The sequence below is a fragment of the Haliotis cracherodii genome, unplaced genomic scaffold, assembly GCF_022045235.1.
Source record: "Haliotis cracherodii isolate W230 unplaced genomic scaffold, xgHalCrac1.p SCAF_10, whole genome shotgun sequence".
Classification (NCBI taxonomy): domain Eukaryota; kingdom Metazoa; phylum Mollusca; class Gastropoda; order Lepetellida; family Haliotidae; genus Haliotis; species Haliotis cracherodii.
In genome coordinates this window covers 17,889,002-17,915,897 of record NW_027266265.1, presented here as the reverse complement: position 1 = coordinate 17,915,897, position 26,896 = coordinate 17,889,002, and the positions used below count along the sequence as shown (strand labels likewise).

General features: G+C 39.9%; 2 protein-coding genes across 2 annotated transcripts; one reads left to right on the top strand and one right to left on the bottom strand.

Moving 5' to 3' along the window:
- Nucleotides 1-2,779: 2,779 nt before the first annotated feature.
- On the bottom strand, nt 2,780-19,023 carry LOC139447628 (acid phosphatase type 7-like). The gene is made up of 9 exons (XM_071229042.1): nt 18,960-19,023; nt 11,678-11,892; nt 9,886-9,990; nt 9,343-9,495; nt 8,202-8,277; nt 7,742-7,865; nt 6,778-6,981; nt 4,484-4,677; nt 2,780-3,162 (listed from the first exon to the last, which is right to left on the bottom strand). The coding sequence occupies exons 1-9, from the start codon at nt 19,021-19,023 to the stop codon at nt 2,780-2,782; spliced, it is 1,518 nt and encodes a 505-aa protein (XP_071085143.1).
- Nucleotides 19,024-23,673: 4,650 nt separating this feature from the next.
- Nucleotides 23,674-26,896, top strand: LOC139453370 (mucin-22-like). The gene is made up of 2 exons (XM_071235053.1): nt 23,674-26,305; nt 26,871-26,896. The coding sequence occupies exons 1-2, from the start codon at nt 23,674-23,676 to the stop codon at nt 26,894-26,896; spliced, it is 2,658 nt and encodes an 885-aa protein (XP_071091154.1).

The following is a 26,896-nucleotide window of genomic DNA, read 5'->3' as shown; positions in this document are numbered from 1 at the left end:
CCATACCCCGATTCTCTCCCATTAGGATCCTTGTACAACAACAGTGCTTGTCGGTCTGCGTCGGACGCATTTTACTTAAGATCCGGGAGAAGGCGTGTCCTTCTCATTTCAGTTGGTTTCCCATCTTACATAATCATCTCTTTCAGCAGTCCAGACTGATGTCCTTATCTCGGCAGGGCGTGATCTTCGGCAAGCCATGCACCCTGCTTGTCGTAAGAGGCAACTAACGGAATCGGCTGGTCAGGCTCGCTGACTTCGTTAATAGATGTCATCGTATCCCAATTGCGTGGATCAATGCTCGTGATGTCAATCACTGGATTGTATGGTCCAGAGTCGATTACTTACTGAACGCCGTCATATAGCTGGAATATTGCATTAAACACCTAACAAACAAACAGAATAAAAAAACAAAGTCGCACTACAATAAAATAATTTAATGCATGTTTATGCATCTGTATTTACAGAGGAAACCACCCGTAAACTTGGAAGTGAGATCTCATCCAAACATATCTAACAATGATCAACAATAACAAGAATGTGCATTTTGACAGATAAATAAATAAATAATAACGTGTTTAACACTCGTGAGGTGCTCATTAGGTTATATATACATAATAAATAACTGATTGGTAGACGCGCAGGATGACAGGACATGGTGAAATTATGAATGAACATTGCTATATGCATGATATCCAGGTTAGTAGAACCTTGTATGCACTGTGTGTCAATATCAGGTGATAGCAGCCTTGTGTACACGGTATGCCATGCGTTTCTTTAATTCATGATAGTCAATAGCAGGTGATATTGGTTCCTGAGATGCATGGTACTCTATATTTGGCATACGGCGAACCTTTCATAAAGTGTATATACCATTCATTCTTTGAATGCTTATTCAATAGTAGGTTGTGTGACTCTTGCACACACAGTGTTATATACAATAGCAGGTCACATGGCATGAACATTGTAGGAATATTGTACAGATAGAATATCCTAGGGGATGTGTGTAATACGTGTATTTGTAAAACAGGAGAGCCTAATAATTAACCCCATGAAAAAGGATGACACAATGAAAATGTTTACAATGAAGGGGATTCTAACCACACAATGCTTTATAGGACTTCACTCTCGGCTTAAAAATATCCGGGATTCCACAACAATAAATGTTTAGGTAAATCAGGTGACTTGAGCAACACGTTTAGTGTTATCTTAAAATACATACATATATGTAACACAATTTCTCAATCGAAATTAAATACGCAACCTATTAAAAAGGCTTGCTTAATTTTCACAAGATTATATTTAATATCATTTCATCATTTTCCTTTGTTGATGGTATCGAATAACCTATGAAATGTGAAATGGAAAGGATCTTTTCGGCATAAACACATGTCACCCCTTAAACAATAACTATTTCCTGCTTGACATTGTCTTGTTTGACATTCAAAAACACTTGATGTACTCAATTCGTCGGAACTATGCGTTCTTCGTTGATCATTGTAAATACACCTTGCTGTCATTAACAGATTATTACATCACAATTAAATTGAGTGAAGGTCCCTTCCCTTCTCAGTAATACAAATGCGACTACACGACTCCTGGTTCTTCAGGTTGCTGTGGGATGGACGTTTGGGTCCCAGCAATAAGAGGCCTTACTCTGTCACAGCTCGTCCTGTTACTATGGACGTTACTCGTGTAGCTCTCCCCGTTGCTAACATCAGTGGACGTTACTCTTGTAGACTCTCCTGTTACTAAGGAACCTAGAGTGTAATGATGGTGTCACCGCAGGGAAGGAGCTTGTTACTCTATCATATCTTCCAGTTTCTAAGTGCACGGTGTTAATCCGTGACATCTCATCCTTTTGCTAATGGACGTTACTCTTTGACATTTCATCCTTCTACTAAGGGACGTTACTCTTTGACATTTCATCCTTTTACTAAGGGACGTTACTCTTTGACATTTCATCCTTTTACTAAGGGACGTTACTCCGTGACATCTCATCCTTTTACTAAGGGACGTTACTCCGTGACATTTCATCCTTTTACTAAGGGACGTTACTCCGTGACATTTCATCCTTTTACTAAGGGACGTTACTCTTTGACATTTCATCCTATTACTAAGGGACGTTACTCCGTGACATTTCATCCTTTTACTAAGGGACGTTACTCTTTGACATTTCATCCTTTTACAAAGGGACGTTACTCCGTGACATCTCATCCTTTTACTAAGGGACGTTACTCAATGACAGCTCTTAATACGCCTTGGCACCTTCGAGTTTGATACTATCCGGTAAAATATGTAGCACAATAGTGAGTGAGTATAGTTGAGGTTGCGCTTAGGAGTAACACAGCAGTATTTGGTTTGGATACATAAAGTGCAATAAACACGATGATTCATTTCATATAAGAAATATCATTTCAGTTCTTTCAAATGACAAACAGTGACTTTAAAGCCATATCACAGATTGACTTCGCTCAGTGCACGTGATTAGTGTGAGTCCCGTCTCGTGTTATCGCAACTGTAAAATTCCTCATCTTGCGATCACAACTTCAGAAGATCCTCATTGGGCAATCACATGTAGATCTTCATCTTGCGACCGCATCCATAGATGGTCCTCGGCGTGTGATCACAACCACAGAAGATCTTCATCGTGTGATCACAACCACAGAAGATCCTCATTAGGCGATCACAGCCATAGTAGATCCTCATTATGCAATAACGCCGTTAACCACAGAAGATCCTCATATTATGTTAACAACGACAGAAGATCCTCATCTTGTGATCACAATGACAGGAGACTCTCATTGTCTTCGTCTGCAACAGTACTCATGAGTTGGTAGGTCTTATTTCTCCGTCTCCGTCTCCACATCACGACGCAGGCAATTATCCCCACCAATACCATCACCAGTGCCACTAGGATACAGATAGCGGCTGTCAGGTAGTGGAAGGGTGTGGGACAGTGACACGAAGAGTGGCCTCCCTTTCCCCCACAGTCCACGTTGCTGACAAAGGGGCCGTGGTTGTACTGTACCAGCCACATGGAGTCGATGACGCCTCCGTTGACGGCTCGCACCTGGTCCCAGTGCAGGTGGGTAGAGTTGTGGACAACCAGGCGACCGTATGTGTTGTCCCCGACGATGTCGTGGCGGTAAGCGGACCAGGGCTCTGGAAACATGACAGCAACCGGTTAAATCCATACAATGAGACTACATATAGAAAGAAAAATATAAGGGAAAAGTGAATTTGATATGTGCTCTCAGATGTTTTGGAGGGATTTTTGTCAAAAGTCATGGGTAAAGTACAATTAATTATATATTGCTCGAATACTTCGAGAACTGGCTATGTCGAAGACGACGGATTTCAGTAAATATATAGATTATACTCATCCCAATTTTAAGTTTTAGAAAATTTAGATACTTTAATACTTGTGGGATATCTTGTAGAGTGGTTTTATTTAATAAAATACGTAACTCTGCGTTAGTGAGCGGAAAATAGGATGAGTATAGCCTACTGGAGCTGAACTAATATCCCGCAAAATATGTCATCTGAAACAGAACGCTTCTTACCGTTCTAAAGTTATGGTAAGTATAGGGTGTGACAAATTTAGCTTGATCAAGGTGTAACAGCCGACAAGTTATGCTGTTTCAGTTGTAATTTGATATTTGTTTGCGTATTTGTTGGTTAAATTTGACTGAGAATAATTTATCACCGGCTAGATGTTTGAAATTCCAACCGCTAAAATGATATCAATTTTCAACGCATTTTCTATACGTAGTAATCCTTTCTACGCCTCGCCCTTTCCTAGTCATTTGGATTACAATCCTCGCCGTTGTCGTTCCGTTATTTAATGAAAAAGCTGGTGACAGCTTGGAGCAGTTAAATGTGTTAAATCAAATACGCCCTGTAAACGACAACATGCGTAGAGCGGTAAATTTTAGCAAGAAAGTAATCTGAGCTGGTTCCCGGCTCTCTTTATGCCTCGTTAACTTACGCAAACATGAACAAGCGCATAGAAGGCCAGGAACCATGCTGCCGTTTACAGGGCATATTTCATCAATCGACTGAGGATCGGCTGTCAGGTGACTGTGAACGACTATATTTTTGTGAAAAGTACGTACATTAGCAGCACGAACTGAAAGAAGAACACGTGCAGATGAAGTATTTAAAGCGCAATTGACCAAGGTCATTGCTAAATATAACCAATCGCAGTGGATTCTTACCCGAAGTGAAACCACGTGATCAAAACGTGATGATGTTTATCGCTAAGGAAACTGGCATTTCTTGAAAAGCGCACTTTGCAATGATTGTCAATACTGGAAGTAATGTTCATTATCGGCGGACTGGCTTGTTTTCACTGTATAAGTATTTGCACACATGCAGCTATCATCGTTAATTAATCATCGCGATATTTCGTGATTCAAGTGGCGAGGACTATATTACATTTGCTAACAGAATATATCGAATATTTCGCGTAAGCAAAACTCACTGAAACTGCTTGCCATACTGTTGCTGCCTTCTTTGTTGCCGGCCGCCCCCGAGATGACGTGGACAGTGGTGGTGAGGTTGTTGTAGTCCGTCCTGACGAGGTTGCCCTTATACAGAGGGAACAGCCGCTCGTAGGAGTGCTCGTGTGCCTCAATCACCAGATCAACGCCCTGGACGTGGAACAGATCCTCCAAGCTGGAACAGAAGAAGTCGTTAGAAAACAAAATCTAAGCGTTTCCTTGCTAGGGGTAAACGGGAAACAGACTCTCGATATTGTTACAGAGGACGTTAATATAAAGTTTACCAAATGTCAACACCTCATCCTGAAGATCCTCGAATATCTATTCCATCCCAGACAATAATCATTTACTTCCTGAACTTTAAACACTGGACTTCGTACACAGTAATATATAACAAGTAAACCACCGAGGTAGGATTAAACGGATTTTTATGTGTGTTATCTACGTAATGCCGTGTCCCAAATCAACTTAATACAGAAGTTGGTGGAGGCTTGTGGCGTCGAGAAAACCAGAGGTGAGGTGAAATCGTTCAATCTCATTAAAATCAAATCTTAGTTCTCGCTACCGCTAAACTAAGATCTGAGGACATCCCATTACGGGTCACGTCAGACCGACCTTGCGCGAACTTTGACCGACCAATGGAATGACCAATCAGAAGGCAGCATTCTCGTGCTTTACGGCACAAAATCAAATTGGCGACTACGCTTCGAAACATAATCTGACAAATTCTCGATTAAAAATTTGAAACCTGAAAAAAAACATTCTGGAATGGCTAATAGATTGTCTAGATTGTAAGGATTCAGTCGTTAAACCCGTAACTATCGTTCGGAATACTCCATGTTAAAGTTTACGAGGTTGCATGATGAGAAATCACATTCCGACTGTCACTTTCATAATCTGGTAAGCGACACTCTGATTGGTCGGATGAAAGGTCGTCCTGACCCCTAATGGGATGTCTTCAGATCTTTGTTTAGCGGTAGCGAGAACTAAGGTTTGATTTTAATGAGATTGTGAAATGGTTTCCTACTTCGGCAATTGTGTTTTTCAAACACTTCCAATAATGAGTACTCAGCGCTGGATGCTATCGAATCAGCAAGCAGCAAAATCCGCCTCTATCCCTGCCCTATTCATTTCCCACTATCCCATGACAAGCATGCGCAAAGATCATTTCCGGCGACTAACGAATCTACTCCCAAAAGGCGTATACCCGTTTCTAGTATTTAGAAAAATATGATACAAGCAACGGATTTGTATTTATACATCGTCGCCGTGACAATGGCAGAGGGCCCTTACAATCCAACTGGGTATTAGATATGGGAAGCCGTGTAAGACAAATTGATCCGAGTGGGATAAGGCGATCCCCGAGAAAGATATACACGTCGGCCTTGTTGCCATACAACTCAAAGGCTGATAAATGTTTGATGTGCGTGTTGTTGTAGTTCACAGGGGTTAACTAGTGTGGCTCAGCAGTGGACCACAAAGGCATTCGCTTCATTAACGCTACCCAGTATTCATAGATGAGAGACCCTTTGAAATAAACAAACAACACTTCCGACTTTCACTCTACATGCTATTTAGTTACAAGATGTTTACTTAAAGAAAAAATGTAATTGTGACCATGTCCTCATTTATCATTTTTTGAAGTATCTAAATGTTGGTCTAGGTTTTTTTTCTATGAAATCCTTGTGTATTCCCCAACCCAAAGGCCATATTAAGATAATTTTATGTCTATAATTCATTTGCCAATTGCTAATCTCCTATCAGCGCCAATTATCTGTTAACCTCCATTGTTTGTTCCACCTTGTCATGTTATTACTTTTGTTGTTCTTACATGTACATATATATATATATGCTCTCTGTCTCATGGTATTCGTTCACCTGATGAAGGTGGAAGTATATACTCCGAAACATTGTGTTCCTATTAATAAATATGTTGACCTCCATAAATTCTCTTCCGTGTGTGTGTCACTTCTAAATTCCTTTCAAAGACCTGATGTCTATAATTGTTTTGGGATTTTTGAACAAATTATGCTGAAATATGTGGTTATTTTCATTCTCCATTGGAGTGAGTGAGTGAGTGGTTTTACGCCGCTTTTAGCAATATTCAAGCAATATCAAGGCGGGGGACACCAGAAATGGGCTTCACACATTGTACCCATGTCGGGAATCGAACCCGAGTCTTCGGCGTGACGAGCGAACGCTTTAACCACTAGGCTACCCGACCGCCCCTTCTCCATTGGAGCTTGAAAGGAAAGGAAATTTGATGAAACCGTACCTTCTCCGCACCCAACCACTGAAAATTCTTCCTGTGCAGTCATCGATGTTGTTATTGGAGCAGTACATTGGCCGGTGACCCATGGCAACGATCCAGGGCTGGGACCCACGGTTTTGATTGGCTTGTATGAGGTCCTTCAGCAACCAATCATACTGCTCACACACATAGTTCTGGTCATGCGTGAAGTAGACCTCTGTGGAATAACTGAAATTAAACAAATTGTTTACGATTATTTGTGTTCGTCAACGTGTCTAGAATGGTGCCCCTTAACGTGTGTTTACCCTACGCTACGTAAGGGAAGTAGGTATACCTATAATGACGTCACATACATAGTTTTTACTTGCTTCAATACGCAAGGACTGTTGTATCTTTTCAATTTTAAAGATTTTTGCGGCGTTAAAGAACATACAAACTAATCAATGATGATGTTGCAAGAAACCTTCGAGCTATTTTCAAAGGCTGGAAGACCTAAAGTATCACGTGACCAAAAAAACATAGACTTAAAGGTAGAAATGTAAACCATAGTGACGCTAAAAATAGCACGACAATGTCAGCCTCGTTTTGGGATTCAGAACCGCTTTGACGGAATGCTTAATGACTAAATTTATATAAGCACGACGAGGGCGTGTGAGGTGATGTAAAAATGTTTAACGTCGCACTTATACAGCGACGTGCATGCACTTGTGTGTCTTCTGGTACCAGTCCAGACTAATGCCGAGTTTTTAGAGCCACCCCACTGAGATACCATGCCGCAGTTTAACAGGAAACCCCACTCAGAGACTCCCAGAGTATACTCCCAGCCGACCAGTCCTTGTTTTAGCCCCTTCATGCTGAGCGCCAGGCAGGGCTACAACATGTACCATCTTTTAACGTCTTTAGGTGGTCATATAAGCAATAAGCACCACAAGGGACGGCCGATATGTATCTATTTACATACACAGCATGTGTCGCTGTAGGGAATTACCTGATGAAATGTACCGGGCCCACGTTGTAGCTGTACCACATGGAGTTGAGGGGGATAGGCCAGGGGGTCCCGGGGGTGCTGAATCTGGTCCGGTAGTGGAGGAACTCCTCGGCTCCCGCGATCTCTGTGGATGGAAGTCACGTGTTCCTTTAGAGTAATATAACCAAGTCTTGTCTATTCATCCAAAAGCTCAACTGCATTTAGATATGTGATTTGATTTTACCTCTATATATACTCATATTGACCCCTTAAAGTGAATATGCTCTTTATACATGCTGAATTCCACTTTTAATGTCAAATAATGAAGTTAATGGTTCCGTTTGCCTGTATCACCAAAAACCAAGGATATCAAACCGCAAATAAAGAATCAGTGAATAAATATGTATATTAACAATTACAAATGTTCATCGTCATCATAATAATAATAATCATCATCATCACCACCACCATTGTCACTGACCATGGTTGCCTGGCGATGTCATGTAGGGAATGTTAGCTGCAATGTTTTCCACGGCTCTCATAAACTGGTCGCCAACCTGTAACGAAGGGTTCAAGTGTTTACCTCACGTAGTCAGCGGATAGTATTTATATTGTACTAAATATTGACGACGACCATGAAGCCCAATATAAACATTTGCTATTATTCCATGTTACAATGAGTATATATGATGTGCTTTGTGTGTTTTAGCTATCAACAATGCCATAGTTCAACGTGCGAATACAATACTAAAATATACCAGATCGTCCTTGACCTCAACGTTTGTGCAGTCGACGTCAGTTACCGTATGGCCATCCCCATTGCAGTTGTATCTTTTACTCGACGGTGAACTTTCTAATCAGCGTCGAAGCTTGAACGTTTAATTGGTTCAAAACCGACGCAGTCTTTAATTAGACTGAACGGTCCATGATTTCTCCGGATTCATCTGAAGTGTTTGTCAGATGTTCTTGCATAGAGGTACCATGTCGGAATAAAAGATCGGATTTAAATGAGTAGGCGTATGGCAGAATAATATTCCATTCCATTGTGCACGGTATCAATAAACGACGGAACAGGTCATCGTCAGAGTTAGAGAGTTTGGCTTTACGCTTTTAGCAATATTCCAGCAATATCACGGCAGGGGACACCAGAAATGGGAATCGAACCCGGGTCTTCAGCGTGACAAGCGAACGCTTTAACCACTTGGCTACCCGACCGCCCATCATCACCAGAGAGCGTGTCATGACAGAAAGTCGTATCAGGTCTTCGTCGAATGTGCACCATGACAGAAAGTCGTATCAGGTCATCGTCAAATGTACACCATGACAGAAAGTCGTATCAGGTCATCGTCAAATGTACACCATGGCAGAAAGTCGTATCAGGTCATCGTCAAATGTGCACCAAGACAGAAAATCGTATCAATCGTCAAATGTGCACCATGACAGAAAGTCGTATCAGGTCATCGTCAAATGTGCACCAAGACAGAAAATCGTATCAATCGTCAAATGTACACCATGACAGAAAGTCGTATCAGACCATAGGCGAAGCGCACTGAACGACACTGAACGTCCACCATAAGAATTCATGTCAAGCATGAATGACTAGCGATGACAGAACGACTTACCAGTCCACCGTTAGATTGCATGTCGTAGGCGAAGTCTCCAATGTGCCAGATGGAGTCGTAGTCCCCGCTGTCCACCTCTTGTTGAAGTCTGGAGAACGTCTCCTTGCCCTCAACGCCAAGGTCGCCGTACACCAGGAACGCCGCTCGCCGCGCCTGTAACATTGAAGAAAGAAACCATATTCATATTATTCAATTTCACAAACATTTGAGATGTTGTACACAAGGAAGATTTAACACGACATAAACATTTACATCAACCGAGACAAGCAAAATAAGAATTCTTTACATTTACAAATGGACTATTTTTTGAAAGCACCTGTTAAGGATTGTCAGCAAATGTATTGAGCACGCTTAAGCCAATGCCTAGAACTACTAATGATATGATGAAGCGTGGCTTTTGTACAGCTAACTGCGGGTCGATTTTCGGTGTTTCAGCTAGTTATGGTTAGTAACCAATTCTTTACCTAATGGAAATGTCTGACGGGAGTTATTTTCTATTTTTATAAGAAACAATAAGGAAAATACAGAAATTAGAATACTCACAGTCGTCACATCCATCGTCGTAAAGCTGAAGATACGAGATGCCGCCGTTGTCGTGCCGTCAACACTGGTCACCTTGTAGAAGTATTTCGTCTTGGCTTTCAATTTCTGTTGAGATAATGCAACATTACCGCTCCATCAGAAGTGTGAATGAGTATTGTTTTACACCCCTTTTAAGGGTACAATGAGTGAAGCCCATTTCTAGTGTCCCCCGCCGTGATATTGCTGGAATATTGCTAAAAGCCGCGTAAAACCATACTCACTCACTCACTCACTACACCCCTTTTAGCAATATTCCAGCAATATCACGGCGGGGCACACCAGAAATGGGTTTTACACATTGTACCCATGTGAGGATCGAACCCGGGTTTTCAGCGTGACGAGCCCGTGACACCGCTGCCCCTTCACACATCAGAAGAAGAATATAACAAACGGTTGTGTAAGGAAAGAATACGGCGACTATAGTGATAAACACCCGCACCTATTCGCTCCCACTTCAGTCGCTGTTCTATCTCGATTGGACCGCTAATTTTAACGTCGTGTCGTTCGAATCGTGCTCATTTGGAAACAATGTTAGCGAATGGGTCCAGAGCGTAATCAAACAGAGTGTAAACATAATGCACCGATAATCGAGGATGTTAATCTTTGCGTAATTTGTGTAATGCTAATTTATGGTCCATTTCACTTCAGATACAATAATACATTTCTTGTCCAGCTTTCAGTCATACATCAAATATGCTAGTGCCATACCCACGGCCTGCTACCCAGTGCAGGTGCGAGTAATCGACGTGCCACTCCCAGACTTCCTCCTATAAGATTTGTAACATCACTGAAATGATGTTCAACACTAGGTCAAACCTCAACTTAATCACGTCACTGAATAAGATTACCCTGATCTTTAGGTCATATACAAATGCGTCTTTCTACAGTGAACCCTCGTTAATACGGAGGCCTGGGCATTGTTAAAAATATATCTACTTATCCGTAATTCTTTCCAAGCGGGTGCAGGTATTGCAGTGTCATTAAAGCATTCTACAAATCTCATCAAAACAAATCTTTACTCAGATAAGATACTTCTCTGCGTCAACATCTGAGGACACCCCCCAGGCATGTCCTGCCCGGTGAACCACTAGCAAGCCACACTTTAGACCTAAACGATATATCGAGTTGATCAAGTAGTTTAACTGTTTGAAAACTAATTTTACAACACTACTTAGATAATAGAACTATCAATACATACTAATGTATATAGTTTTAGCTGTAAAATATTGGTCCGTATTATTCTTGGTTCACTCCAAAATGTGTATTTCTATTTCGTTTATTGCTATGATTATTTATCCAGTTATGTGCGAACCATTCAAAGTAGATCAACGAGAGCTGTCTACTCAGTTATAAGTAACGCCGTACTTGAAAACGGGTAACAAAAAGGTGTATCATTGGAATTTTAGTTGGACCCGTGAAGATCCAGGTTAAAAAAAATTTTCAAATGGTACTTATTTTACCCTGCCTGGTGGTCGGCATTAAGGAGATAATGCTAGGACTAGTCGGCTCGGATGTCAGTGATGTGTCTGAGTGGGGTATGTGGCATGGTATCTCAGTGGGCTAGTACAGGCAGTCACATGCACGCACGCACGCACGCACGCACGCACACACGTGTATGCACGTCGATATATAAGTGCAATAATGTTGAAAACGAGGTTAACCCCCATTTCACCCCGTTCAATCTAGTGACAGGATTACGAATATGTCAAGGACGTGTTATCGTGGTGATGAGTACATTGCCAACATGTCCTACCTTCAGCTGTGCTCTGTGTATGTACTGTCGGGCATTCCAGCTTTCAAGTGTTAAACGGGTCGCAGAACCGTTCTGTTGTTCTGTAAGCTGCTCCTTATCCTCGCCATATTGGACAACACCCTTAACGTCTTCCAACGTTGACCACAACACCACCATCTGGTCGGGGGTGTCGCCATAGCTGATGTGCACTTGTTCCGGTCGTTCCAGACAAGACACTGTAAGGAGTTCAATGGTATTACTGATTTGTGCCTGGGAAGGTCGTTCCTAGTACAACACTGTACGGAGTTCAATGGTATTACTGATTTGTGCCTGGGAAGATCGTTCCTAGTACAACACTGTAAGGTGTCTACAAAGATCAATCGTATCACTGTGTTAAGTTAAGGCTGTCACACTTAGTCGAACTAGCGATGCATTCGACCGATGACATGTTAAACTATGGATACTTTCGGTAAACGTGAAACAAAGTATGATTTATAAGTATACGTATACATGTTGTAAATAGTTTACCATTCAGTTTAAAAAATATAATACCAAGTTAACGTGGATACTTGACTATATTCAGAGATGTTCCATGAAAACAACCCTAACGTCTAGCAAATACTGTATTTTCTAGTGAGACTGGAAATTACCCTTGAATATTGTTATTGTTTTTATAATTATTTGTATTTTTTAATTATTTTTTATTTTTTATATTTTTTTTATTATTATTTATTTATTTATTTTATTGGGGTACATTTATTAGAGTGTATTTTGGGTATAGGCTTTCTATCACAACAGAATGAAGAAATATTACTCTGTAAAAACAAGAGGACATTTTCACTGTTTGTGGCTAAGGGTTCTCAGGATACCATCCAACTTAAAACAACCATTAATAATGTTTTGACTATCGTGACTCTGTTATAGTTATATGAATGTAGAATTAGAGCGTGCCAGATTCGAGCAAATTGGCAGTCCACGTTTGTGTCTGCTTACTTATAGGATGCAATTGAGCGATACCCATAGACTTGAAGACCTAAAGTAACACGTGATCTAAATATGTCACAGTGAAATTTACTTTCAGTACATTACCGTGGTTTAACTACCATTTAGGATTTTTGAAGAAGAAAAACGTTACGAAAGAGCGCACGATAACGTGAGTCACTTGCTGTGATGGAGATCAGTCTATCAACAACCCTGACACAGTGTCCGAGTTTTATACTTTGCACTGACCACGTCTAAGACCAAGCATGAAATGGACACACGGTCGTAAATCACAGCCCCCAATTAGACAACGTTATTACTTGAGCTGCGAGTACGATCTCTGAGCAACAGTTATATATTGTCATACATTTTTATTTCATTTTATATTTGTCAACTGGATTAAAACCACGGTTTTATGTCTACATAAACTACTTAGTATTGTAGTCGTGCCTATATGTGAACAATACATATTACATTTATATATTGCTGGAATATTGCTAAAAGTGGCTTAAAATCCAACTCACCCACTCACTATTGATACGCACTTCAGATATCATAAAGACATTTCAACAACACTTTGGAATTCGTTGTAACCATGTTTTACTGGAACAATATAGCTTTTATTATAACATGTCCTGAAAAAGGTCCCCACCCCGAATCACCACCCCAGCCCCGTCCATCTTATTCAAGTTATTTTCATCTGAATCTGATATAGATCTATTTTCTTTTTTCATTAATATTTCTTTTACAGCTCACAAAATATTTCAAATTCATAATATAAAATATCTTCTATTATAAGTTTATAACAAGTTGATTACCCATAGTTGATTTGAATGAGCTGATCCGGTTGTCCAAGTATGTTGATTTCAGTCAAGTCAACAATGGCAACGTCGGTCCCTGGCAGCTCATTTGAGTAGCTCATGTATGAAAGCTTTACCTTCTTGATATATTACTTAAGTAAACATCTGGGAGTTAGCTTAATTTAGCAATTAGACGCCATGTCCAGTGGTATCTATGGAAGCCTCGGCGCTTGGGTTAACAGTTAGGCACGGTTGTCAAGGTGAGTAATATACATCCTGTCCGCGCCATGCTGCCTTTATAAATATTAACAATATAGAAAGGCTTCTATAGAAGTCTCTGTATACTGGTTAGTGCTGATACACAGTTTTGCGAAATGAGTTGTCATTTGCACCGAAACGTGTCTATAAAAGGTGTTTTCAGCCATACAATTTTCTTCACAGCAATGGCATAGGCTAATGCTTTGGTGGGTATGTGTTTTTGTGTGTTTGTGTGTGTTGGCTGGGGCACTTGAGAATATTATTGAGTTATTAAATAGTCTTCAATGGTTTGTTTGCCTCGCCCTACCACACATGCTGGTAGATAATACGCTGAGTTCATTACACGTCATCATTCCATGCCTTGCGTCTATCACAAGTTTGAAAGTCGTGACAAGGTAGTCACGACAGACTTAGAGCTAAGCACTTATAGACAAGTAGTGCCTAGGTACACGTAATTCTAAATATTTTTTTCAGTACCGGGTGGTCAGGTAGCCTAGGGGTTAAAGCGTTCACTCGTCACTCGTCATGTCGATTCCCGACACCGGTACAAAGTGTGAAGCCCATTTCAGGTGTCCTCCGTCGTGATAGTGCTGGAATATTGCTAAAAGCGGCGTAAACCCATACTCACTATTCAGTACCACTTGGTTCTGTGGTCAACGTGCTTTAATTACATATAATATACATGTGGAGTTTTGCCATCAAAGACAGCTAGATTGTGATTTTTAGCAGACAATAAACTGAGTGAACCGGTTGCGGTAATGTTCAACCAGGCCTGAAAATAATGGACCAGAAAACCAGTGACTGACATCATGAGCAATAATCCACATCGGATCACGTATCTGTCTATTTAGTTGAGTACACTCCCTCCCATTATGCACTGAATGATTAGTGTTTGTTTCTTTGTTTGTTTAACGGCGCACTCAGCACTATTCCAGCCATATGACGGCTGTAAATAATCGAGTCTGGACCAGACGATCCAATGATTGATTAGTGATGGAGATTAGTTCTTGGATTAGATGATACAGTAGAATGAGAATATATACATCGTTATGAATTTTATGAATTTTATTAATTTTATTAATTTTATCAATAGAGTGTTAACGTGACAGCTGGAATGTGTCCTTTTGCGAATTTACTTACTGATTCCACGTGACATATATTCCAGGGGTCAGGGGTCAATTGTACTACACGTCCCACCTACACACACCCTGTTATTACCGAGACAGAAACATTGGCACGGAGACGGTGTAAGCGCCAGGTAATATATTCTTCGACTAAGCGTCATTAATCTGGACCACGTCCACGGAAGTCGAATAATTGATTAAGGCGGAATATGGCGAACTGTATAGTATAGTCAAAATTGACATGCATTCACCTTATTTTCTAGCCAGTATGCATATCAAAGCGTTATCAGAATTAGGAATAAGATTCATGTTAAAGGATGGAAACATCAACAATTGATCTCGTTAATCGGTATTGATGCTGCGTATGTGTTTCCATACAACTTATATATAAATGAAGGATTACTTAGGGTCAGTTCTCTAGTCGTGAGGACCCTATTAGGACTGCGACATGGACAAGCGTGACGGAATAATCAACAAAAAATGTTAAATTAAAGAGCAAATATTGAGATACCATCTTCCTTACTAACACCAAATATGCTTTATCCTACAGCCATTCCTAAAGGCGACAAACAATTGATATAAAAAAATCTTGTAAAGATATGTAAGCAAAAATGTATTGACATTGATAACCAAATATTTCTTGCTAACTTGCAGTATTATCTATTCCTGACTTTAACGTAAAATCGTATCATTTCTCGAAGCCATCTTCGGTGGTCATGTCACTGTATTTTATTAGGAAAGGGTAGAAATTGGCCCATTCCACGCCACAAACGATTATGTCAATTCTGTATTGTCACTATAGTTTAATCTGGATATTTCCTCTTGAGTGTTCTTGGTGAAGAGTTAGTGAGTGAGTAAGTGAGAGAGTGAGTTGGGTTTAACGCCGCTTTTAACATTATTCCAGTTATGTCACGGCGTGTCAGCTTAATGTGGGAGGAAAGCCCGAAGTAATGCAGGTCTCAGACGTTTACAACTTCGTTGAAGCCCACGAGCACGGGTATGGTGCTGACAAACCTAGAAACATAATCGGGGCGAACCGGGGTTCGAACCCACAATCATAGGTTTCAGGCGTGCCCAACGGAAGCAACTCTGCACAGCGAATCGCGGCGCCTAAGACGACTGGGCCACCTGCGCCCCCTCTTTGTGAAGAAGCTTAAGAGGAAACATACGATTAAGTTATTATCATAATTATTCATCATTTAATAAAGGTCCGACAAGACAACGCGTGCTTCACGTGACAAGGGAATCATTTGACTTCATTTATATAAAAAGAAGAACATGTTATTCCAGCGTCAAAGTTGTGTAAGATAAAATGACACATTTTATGTGCGACACCCAGCCAGTTGGGCACATGCTACGCACAAAGCATAATAAACAGAGGGAACATGATTGATGAAGAGAGGACTCACTGAACTGAATTGTAATTACAATATACATGTACAATGTCTATGGTACACTATGTAGTTGATTGGTAAGTCGCGTTTCTTATCCTAACATTAATAAACGCGAGACGACTATGGGACTCATGAACACATTACATATTAATTATATATAAGACTACACAACTAGTTTTAACATGTATAAACAACATGCCTACAATATGCACACGTGTTAATAAGTTCTACATATATGTAAGAATATTATGCCTATTGAAATTAATATTTAAAAAATTAAATTAACAGAGAACATTGTAATATACATTTTAACTTGTCACAAGGTAAAATATTTAAGAATATCATTTAAGGCAGCGGTGTTACACCTAAAGTGAGGTCTTACTAAAAGCAATTAATCAAAATGTAAAGATTTTTTTTTTTTTTTTGCAAATACGATTTATTGGGGACTCAGCTTCAGCAGGAAGCCTTATGCATCCCTGTGTCATTCATATCCCTCATCCTCTTGTGTACTATACATATTCCATGTTAAAAAAACTGTCTAAGTTTATTGCAATTGTACATCGTACCTTTCGAACTAACGGTAAATGTAACTTTCGTTCAAGTTATTTATTGCTTTGTAATTTTTATAAATATATGCTATTGTTTTGATTTGAGAATAAAACGAACTGCAAAAAGGGTAACTACATTTTAATTTGGTTATACAAGTGCGCCTAACACATTCCGATTTGAATAGACAATAGTACAGGTAAATCCTATTAATCACCCGTGGGGCCTGATTGATGTTCTGTGCCCCCAGATCGGGGTGTGGGTGGGACACGGTCCTGCTGAATCGCACCCTAATGATGGTCACGCAATATGAAAGTAATTAGAGTCTATTCAATAGTTAAACAGTCTGCAGGTGTGGCGAGAGACTATCGAAGGTCAGTGCGTTATCGACCTGTGTCGCCAAGCAGGAAGAAGACCACGTGGATTAGTAACGTAATGACATGCTTGATTAAACAAGGAAGGGAGGTCGAATGTACCGTCCTTTTCGAAAAAAATGTCCATGTACGCGTTTCAATGCAATACTACTGGACTCAAATATATCTATTAGAAACATCATAAATCTCATCATTATGATTATTGACATCTTGTTATTTTTATCAATCATCTTTATTATCATGAGTATGTAATGATCATTGATATTAGTAACATATAGCCTCTCAAATAAAGATATAAATACTGTTGAATAACAAAATATATTCTGTTGAATAATAAAATATATTCTATAAGGGAGCCGTACGGGTTGTTAGAGTTGAGGCTATACGGGATGGAATGTGAAGGAGTGTTTGTTTTATTTAATATAAAATAATATTACTGCCTGTTTGTTTTATTTAATATAAAATAATAGTATGGTCTAATATTACTGTCATGCTAATGTTTGCATCATCGTGATCACTATTGTTCTTGGTGTTATTATGACTACAATGGTAACATGACGGTATGATATTAAAATGATCATGTGTCAAAATCAGCATGGTAGATGTGCTGAGGCAATTGACCAATTGTCTCTGTAACCCGCAACAAGGAGTATCATAGACCACAAGCAATGTGGGTATGTGCTTTCTGTACTTTCCAGTCGTGTTATCCTGCTTGTATTACTCACTGAATGAATATATGTAAGTTCATGTACTACCATTGGTGTTTCTTCGAGTAATAAGTTTAATTGAATTGTAAGTATGGCCTGTTATCTGGCCAGCAGAACATACACAGATGACTAAGGATACCCCGAGGACCAAAGTACGTCGTCCCAGTCATGTTGTCAATACGCTATACAAACACTAGATCGTGCACTTCAAAGTGGCATTTATAGGTTCAAACGGCCTGCACGTATTAGCTTACTTTCAGTGTTCAGGTCACAGCTTCGAGTTTTCAACCACCTGCTAATAATTTACAACAGGTATATACGTTTCCGTCAGGAATTATATAATCCCTTGACCTTTGTCCGTTGTGACGTTTATAGGACCATGAGAATTACGACTAATCCACACGGAAGCGGTGTCTTCAAGACCACTTCCGTAACACTGTTAATATATAAAACAAATGAGAGATTGTTGTCAACTCTAAATATGAATCCTATGAACAGAGTTTCTAGGATTTTATAATAATCCATACGGAAGCGGTATTTTCCAGACCATTTCCCTAACACTGTTAAAAATGTACAAATTCGAGAGATTATTAACTCTAAATATCAATCCGATTAAGAGGATTGTACATTAAGCTTATAATAGGCGTTGTCAAATGATACAGTTATCAGACATCATGTATATAGAGTTATACATCTCAGCGAAATATCCCGAACTTACACTTGTATACGGACTAAGACCTTCGAACGAAACAATAGTCTTTGATTTGGACGATCAATATTTTATGTTGAGTGTGTGCGTCTCTGCGCGTAGCGTACAGGTGATTCAAGTTTGTCTGTTTGAGATGATTATACAAGGGTAATATCTTCCCTTTTATAGTTCTGAAGAAGATTTAATAATGTTCCGTTCATCACTGATTTTCAGTGACACATTCATTTAATTTTCACCAATATTTGTACTTTTAAGGTTCTGTGGAATTTGTTTCAGCAGGTAATTGTGACTGATTATTCACTGACGATTAATATTTCGTTAAGTGAGTTATATTCCAAGAGCGTCATCATTATAGAAACACATTAGGCACGTTTAACTACAAGTACATGTGTTAGAATTTTGTATCTCACCTGTTGTCAAAACAAACATCACTCCTATTGTGTACATCTTCAGTTGATGCATCTTTCCTCCCATTCCTGTAAACTCCTGTATCCTCATCACAGTTGACCAGCACAATGTACACAACACTAACACCTAATATTTCGTTAAGTGAGTTATATTCCAAGAGCGTCATCATTATAGAAACACATTAGGCACGTTTAACTACAAGTACATGTGTTAGAATTTTGTATCTCACCTGTTGTCAAAACAAACATCACTCCTATTGTGTACATCTTCAGTTGATGCATCTTTCCTCCCATTCCTGTAAACTCCTGTATCCTCATCACAGTTGACCAGCACAATGTACACAACACTAACACCTGCTTGCAAATGGTCGTGTCAATTCATGTCAAGCATTCTGTGTCCAAACGTGCATGTTATGAAAATAAGCGTTCAATGAAACACACTTGAGTCGAGTTGAGGCATATACAAGGTCTATTCACTGGTCCCACGTGAGGCTGTCATTTTCTGTTTCTCTCACTTCCGATTGGTCGTGCAGTGACCTCAGCGCAAGCTATTGGTCAAAATCAATTGTCCTACCACGCATGAGCGACCGTGTGTCTTAGCAACAACATCTGTAAGCATAGGTCCACCACCTGACGTTACAGCCTAGCATTATGCGAAATATGTACATTAGTGATAGCACATGGGTCGGAAAGTGTGGTTGTGTCCTAGTCCCATGGGGGTATCACACAAGCCTGCGTCAGGTTCCAGACGGTATAAATACCTTCCGTTAGGTCAACTTATATTGAAAATCTCCTCGTCAGTTTTCAAATGTTATTTTTGTAGATTACTCCAATAACTTACGTCAGGTGTATACCGTACAAACTCATAAAATGATATTATTTGACGGGTGTCCTCAATAGTCAAATGGCATTGAATGTTGTAAATGGTTAATGATAGTAGATATCTAATGTTTTTCATTTTAATTTGATCAGTACAGCACATTGGAGGCACATGTTCTTATATTAACTTGGTGTTGACTATTTCTTATTATAATACTTCTATTGCCTGATCATAGCAACTATACTAGATAATATTCCAGGCCAAACTGCAAATATGAGGGGGAAAAGAAAGTAATTCGAGTTTGTTTTTATTTAATTGAAAATTGAAAGAACTGTCGTTAAATTTCATGATGTCTATTTAACCATCACTCATTCATGCAACGGTTTGTAAAAAGCCATTTGTGGCTGGTTAATTGTATGTAAAAATAAATAGGTTAAAAAAGACAAGGGTAATAAATAAGTCTGCAACATGACCCCTGCCACGTTTGAAATTTTGTAAATTTATCCCCAAAATGCAAAAAAAAATATTTTCCAAGGTAAGATTCTAAGATTCCCTTAAGCAGTTGTGTATTATGCGAATTTATGTTTTTTAATTTTGAAAAGTTTTAAATCAAATTATATCGAAAAAATAAAATCATCTGAAAGTATTATTTGAGTGCTGACTAAGCGTCAGTACAATTATTTTTTTAGTCCAATATCGCTAACTTAAGATATTTTCAATTGATAACCAAGATTGATCAAATCAAATCAATGAGAGGATAGTTTAGTGTGCTACTCAGTGTGTTATGCCTGAACATGTTAAGACCCTGTATAAAGATCCTTATCAGATAATTAACAAGTTAATTAATTGGACCAAAAAATGTTTTTGGTTAAGGTTACTAGTAGCATTATAAGCTCAGTAGCATTTATTAATAATACTGAGTCAACTGCAAAAGAAATGTTTGGGCCAAACTGTGTTGCAAAACGAACATGTTCTTAAATATATTGCTTTACTTACAAGCAGCAGAATCTCTGCACGTGGACATAGTAGACGTAGTTCAAAATTGACCTATCGATTTTGTTTTTTTAACAAAAGCAGTTGTAGCGCTTCACTATTGGGCCATCACTGGTCCATGTCTGGTTTCTTTACAGGCTGCCGTCTCAAAGCAGGGATACTGCTGTTAGACAGCAGATGGACATTTACATGTTTATGCAAAGTGTGTGTGTGTGGCGCTAACGGCGGGGCAGGAAATACTTACCGTGTTCGCGGGCTCCCGGTATCATCGCTGATTTTCAGTTATCCCTTCATATGGTGTCTACCGCGATTTTGCCTTTTGTGCTCAATGGAATCTGTTTCGGCGGATAATCGTGACTGTTTATACTCTGGCCAGGACGTTTTGTATTGTTCTTCAAATAAGAAAACACGACTTCGTTTAAGGGAGTCCAGTCTCGGGGAAAATAGGCAGTCCTAGAAAAGTTGATTTATGTTCCTCCTCACCAGGCTGTCTGCCTGCCTGGTTATCTTTTAATGGCGTGCATCAGTAATGATTACTACAAGTACACGGGGACAATGTCCCGGTTTCACCCAGCTTTTAATGCAGAACTTGGCAAAACATGGGCGAGTGAGTGTGAGGTTTGCTGGACGCCGCTTTGAACACAGTTCTAGTTATAATACGCCGTGTCAGCTTGATATGATATGGGAGGAAAATCTGAAGTGATGCAGGTCTCAGACGTTTACCACTTTGGTGAAACCCACAAGCACGGGTATGTTGGTGACAAAACTAGAAACATAATCGGAGTGAACCGGTATTCAAACCCACGATCATAGTTTTCTGGCGTGCCCAAGGGACGCAACTCTGCAAAGCGAATCGCGACTGGGCCACTCGTGCCCCCTGGCACAACATGGGCGCTATGCGTCTCATCTGCTGCCTACAACCGAACAGAAATGAAGAGAAATATACGTCCGTGTGTTTGAGTATATCCAATTAGGGCATCCTAACATTTCGGAGGTGGTACGAGAGAGAAGCCCGTGACGGAAGTGAAGCTTGCTCACGTGCCTGGACGGACCCTATACAGCTCCTCCCAGGAAATGCAGACACGTCAACATCGATACAAGATTCTGGAAGGAAGATCTTATGAATCATCTCACGTCGGTAATGAGTTACACACGCCGTATATCTGAGTTGATACATCTCGCGTAAATGTACGGAAACATGTTGTGTTGCTGTGTACAAAATGAGATCAAAATTACCGTATTCGTAATAAGCGCCCCGATCTAATAAGCGTCCACGTCGATATTTGCTAACATATTGGCTAGTGAACAATCCCAATTAGCACCCCTTCCGATTGATCAATGTACGCAAGATACATTTATTCGTGTATAATACGCACTCGTGTGTTATATGCACCCTTATTTACGGGCAATTAAATTCTGGAAAATTTATATGTCGTGTATGATACGCACATACTTTTCTTTTGTATCATTTCAGGCTGTCAGCATAAACTACGAAATTTGCAATCTTTTAACTCTGTTTTTTTTCTCACAAAAATTATATTCTAATATGAACCCCCTATTTCTAATTTTGAGAGCGCCCCGGACGCTTATTACGTCAAATACGGTAAATCAAAATGAAACGACGTTGTTTATTCATATACGGGTTAGAACAGGTCTTCAGCACCCCATGCCTGTCTTAAGAGGCGACTAACGGGGTCGGGTGGTCAGGCTCGTTGACCTGGTTGATGCATGTCATCGTATCCCAATTGCGTGGATCGATGCTCATGATGTCAGTAACTGGTCCACACTCGATAATTTACAGACTGCTATATGATTGCTGAGTGCGGCTTTAAACAACACACAAACAAACAATAACATATAATTTTATATTATATTATTGAACAAAATCTAATAAAGTGACATTGAGATCATAACCGATATCATCTGTTGATAACATACGTTGATAAATATATACAAGTTATACATGCCTACATAAACGGTGTCCGTACAGTGGAAGTTGGTTTTACGACAACCCGGTACCTGGACATCCAATTATCAGCTTCACTCAACCACAGCAGGTAATACTACTACTACTAATAATAATAACCTCGCTCTTCATTCAATCGCTTATATTTACCAATTATGATGGGAGGGCGTGGTTTGATTATTGTTGAGGCTCTTCATGATAGAATTGTTATGTGCACTTTTGCACACATTTATTTGCCTGATGATCGTCTTGTGAAGCATGTCAAGACGAAAACAAGGCATTCCACAGTTTTCAAAAACGAGCCAAGGATGTGGGATATAATCTCAATGTCGGTGTTGACATTGTTGATGGTTCTGTAATGCTGGACGGTACAGAAATGAGTGTCAACCAAGCGAAGTGCCATATCAAATCGGCCCAGATTCAGTTTTTCAAGGAGAGGCATTCTGAACGACCACTGCATAGAGTTTATGTGCAGTGTGTTGAGAAGATCAGCAACCCTGTAGAGTCCTTCGCATGGATGAAGTCGTCTGGCCTGAAAAGTGAAACAGAAGGCTTTTTGCTTGCTGTTTAGGACCAATCTGTCGGTAATGACAAGACTGATGTTGTTATGTTTGCACTGACAACTGTTGGTAATGACAAGACTGATGTTGTTATGTTTGCACTGACAACTGTCGGTAATGACAAGACTGATGTTGTTATGTTTGCACTGACAACTGTTGGTAATGACAAGACTGATGTTGTTATGTTTGCACTGACAACTATCGGTGATGACAAGACTGATGTAATGTTTGCACTAACAACTATCGGTAATGACAAGACTGATGTAATGTTTGCACTAACAACTATCGGTAATGACAAGACTGATGTAATGTTTGCACTAACAACTATCGGTAATGACAAGACTGATGTTGTTATGTTTGCACTGACAACTATCGGTAATGACAAGACTGATGTTTGCACTGACAACTATCGGTAATGACAAGACTGATGTAATGTTTGCACTGACAACTATCGGTAATGACAAGACTGATGTTGTTATGTTTGCACTGACAACTATCGGTGATGACAAGGCTGATGTAATGTTGGCACTGACAACTATCGGTAATGACAAGACTGATGTTGTTATGTTTGCACTGACAACTATCGGTGATGACAAGGCTGATGTAATGTTGGCACTGACAACTATCGGTAATGACAAGGCTGATGTAATGTTGGCACTGACAACTATCGGTAATGACAAGACTGATGTTGTTATGTTTGCACTGACAACTATCGGTGATGACAAGACTGATGCAATGTTGGCACTGACAACTATCGGTAATGACAAGACTGATGTTGTTATGTTTGCACTGACAACTATCGGTGATGACAAGACTGATGTTGTTATGTTTGCACTGACAACTATCGGTAATGACAAGACTGATGTTGTTATGTTTGCACTGACAACTATCGGTGATGACAAGACTGATGCAATGTTGGCACTGACAACTATCGGTAATGACAAGACTGATGTTGTTATGTTTGCACTGACAACTATCGGTGATGACAAGACTGATGTTGTTATGTTTGCACTGACAACTATCGGTAATGACAAGACTGATGTTGTTATGTTTGCACTGACAACTGTTGGTGATGACAAGACTGATGTTGTTATGTTTGCACTGACAACTATCGGTGATGACAAGACTGATGTAATGTTGGCACTGACAACTATCGGTGATGACAAGACTGATGTTGTTATGTTTGCACTGACAACTATCGGTGATGACAAGACTGATGTAATGTTGGCACTGACAACTATCGGTAATGACAAGACTGATGTTGTTATGCTTGCACTGACAACTATCGGTGATGACAAGACTGATGTAATGTTTGCACTGACAACTGTTGGTGATGACAAGACTGATGTTATGTTTGCACTGACAACTATCGGTAATGACAAGGCTGATGTTGTTATGTTTGCACTGACAACTATCGGTGATGACAAGGCTGATGTAATGTTGGCACTGACAACTATCGGTAATGACAAGACTGATGTTGTTATGCTTGCACTGACAACTATCGGTGATGACAAGACTGATGTAATGTTTGCACTGACAACTGTTGGTGATGACAAGACTGATGTTATGTTTGCACTGACAACTGTTGGTGATGACAAGACTGATGTTGTTATGTTTGCACTGACAACTGTTGGTGATGACAAGACTGATGTTGTTATGCTTGCACTGACAACTATCGGTGATGACAAGACTGATGTAATGTTTGCACTGACAACTGTTGGTGATGACAAGACTGATGTTATGTTTGCACTGACAACTGTTGGTGATGACAAGACTGATGTTGTTATGCTTGCACTGACAACTGTCGGTAATGACAAGACTGATGTTGTTATGTTTGCACTGAGAACTGTCGGTAATGACAAGACTGATGTTGTTATGTTTGCACTGACAACTGTTGGTGATGACAAGACTGATGTTGTTATGTTTGCACTGACAACTGTTGGTGATGACAAGACTGATGTTGTTATGTTTGCACTGACAACTGTTGGTGATGACAAGACTGATGTTGTTATGTTTGCACTGACAACTGTTGGTGATGACAAGACTGATGTTGTTATGTTTGCACTGACAACTGTTGGTGATGACAAGACTGATGTTGTTATGCTTGCACTGACAACTATCGGTGATGACAAGACTGATGTAATGTTTGCACTGACAACTGTTGGTGATGACAAGACTGATGTTATGTTTGCACTGACAACTGTTGGTGATGACAAGACTGATGTTGTTATGCTTGCACTGACAACTGTCGGTAATGACAAGACTGATGTTGTTATGTTTGCACTGAGAACTGTCGGTAATGACAAGACTGATGTTGTTATGTTTGCACTGACAACTGTTGGTGATGACAAGACTGATGTTGTTATGTTTGCACTGACAACTGTTGGTGATGACAAGACTGATGTTGTTATGCTTGCACTGACAACTATCGGTGATGACAAGACTGATGTAATGTTTGCACTGACAACTGTTGGTGATGACAAGACTGATGTTATGTTTGCACTGACAACTGTTGGTGATGACAAGACTGATGTTGTTATGCTTGCACTGACAACTGTCGGTAATGACAAGACTGATGTTGTTATGTTTGCACTGACAACTGTTGGTAATGACAAGACTGATGTTGTTATGTTTGCACTGACAACTGTTGGTGATGACAAGACTGATGTTGTTATGTTTGCACTGACAACTGTTGGTGATGACAAGACTGATGTTGTTATGTTTGCACTGACAACTGTTGGTGATGACAAGACTGATGTTGTTATGTTTGCACTGACAACTGTTGGTAATGACAAGACTGATGTTGTTATGTTTGCACTGACAACTGTTGGTGATGACAAGACTGATGTTGTTATGTTTGCACTGACAACTGTTGGTGATGACAAGACTGATGTTGTTATGTTTGCACTGACAACTGTTGGTGATGACAAGACTGATGTTGTTATGTTTGCACTGACAACTGTTGGTAATGACAAGACTGATGTTGTTATGTTTGCACTGACAACTGTTGGTAATGACAGGATTGACGTTCAATCATTATTTTTTGTTAACATATACAATTGCTGGGATGAGAACTCTGTATTTTCCAAAAGGCATACCTTGACAGAAATATATGGAGTACGGGTTAACACTGGAATAAAAGTTGAGCGACCTTGGGCGGGTTAGTGAGCACATACCACTTGCTGGGTCAATTAGAGAAACAAGTTGTCATGTATAATCCATACGTGTGAGTATCAGGGTTGGTGTTAATTTATTTTCCTCATATTTCTGACTTTTAGACCCGTAAACTAGGCAATAGGAAATATATTAAAATCCCTTACTTTAATCCAAGGTCATGGGATGCCCATTTGACCTGAACCTTCCCTTGCAATGACTAACATTTACAAGAACTGAAGCCAGACGTGAACGCATCACGGAATCAATAGCACTGTGTCGGCGTGGGGTAGCATGCATGGCTCGATGTCCATTATACACACCAAGAAAGACCCAGAACGCATTAACATTAGGTTATGGATCTTATTTGGGCAAAAAGACGACAGATATATCCACCTTTCAATGACCCTCATACGTCGTAGGAATTGATGAGATATCGAGTGCCTAA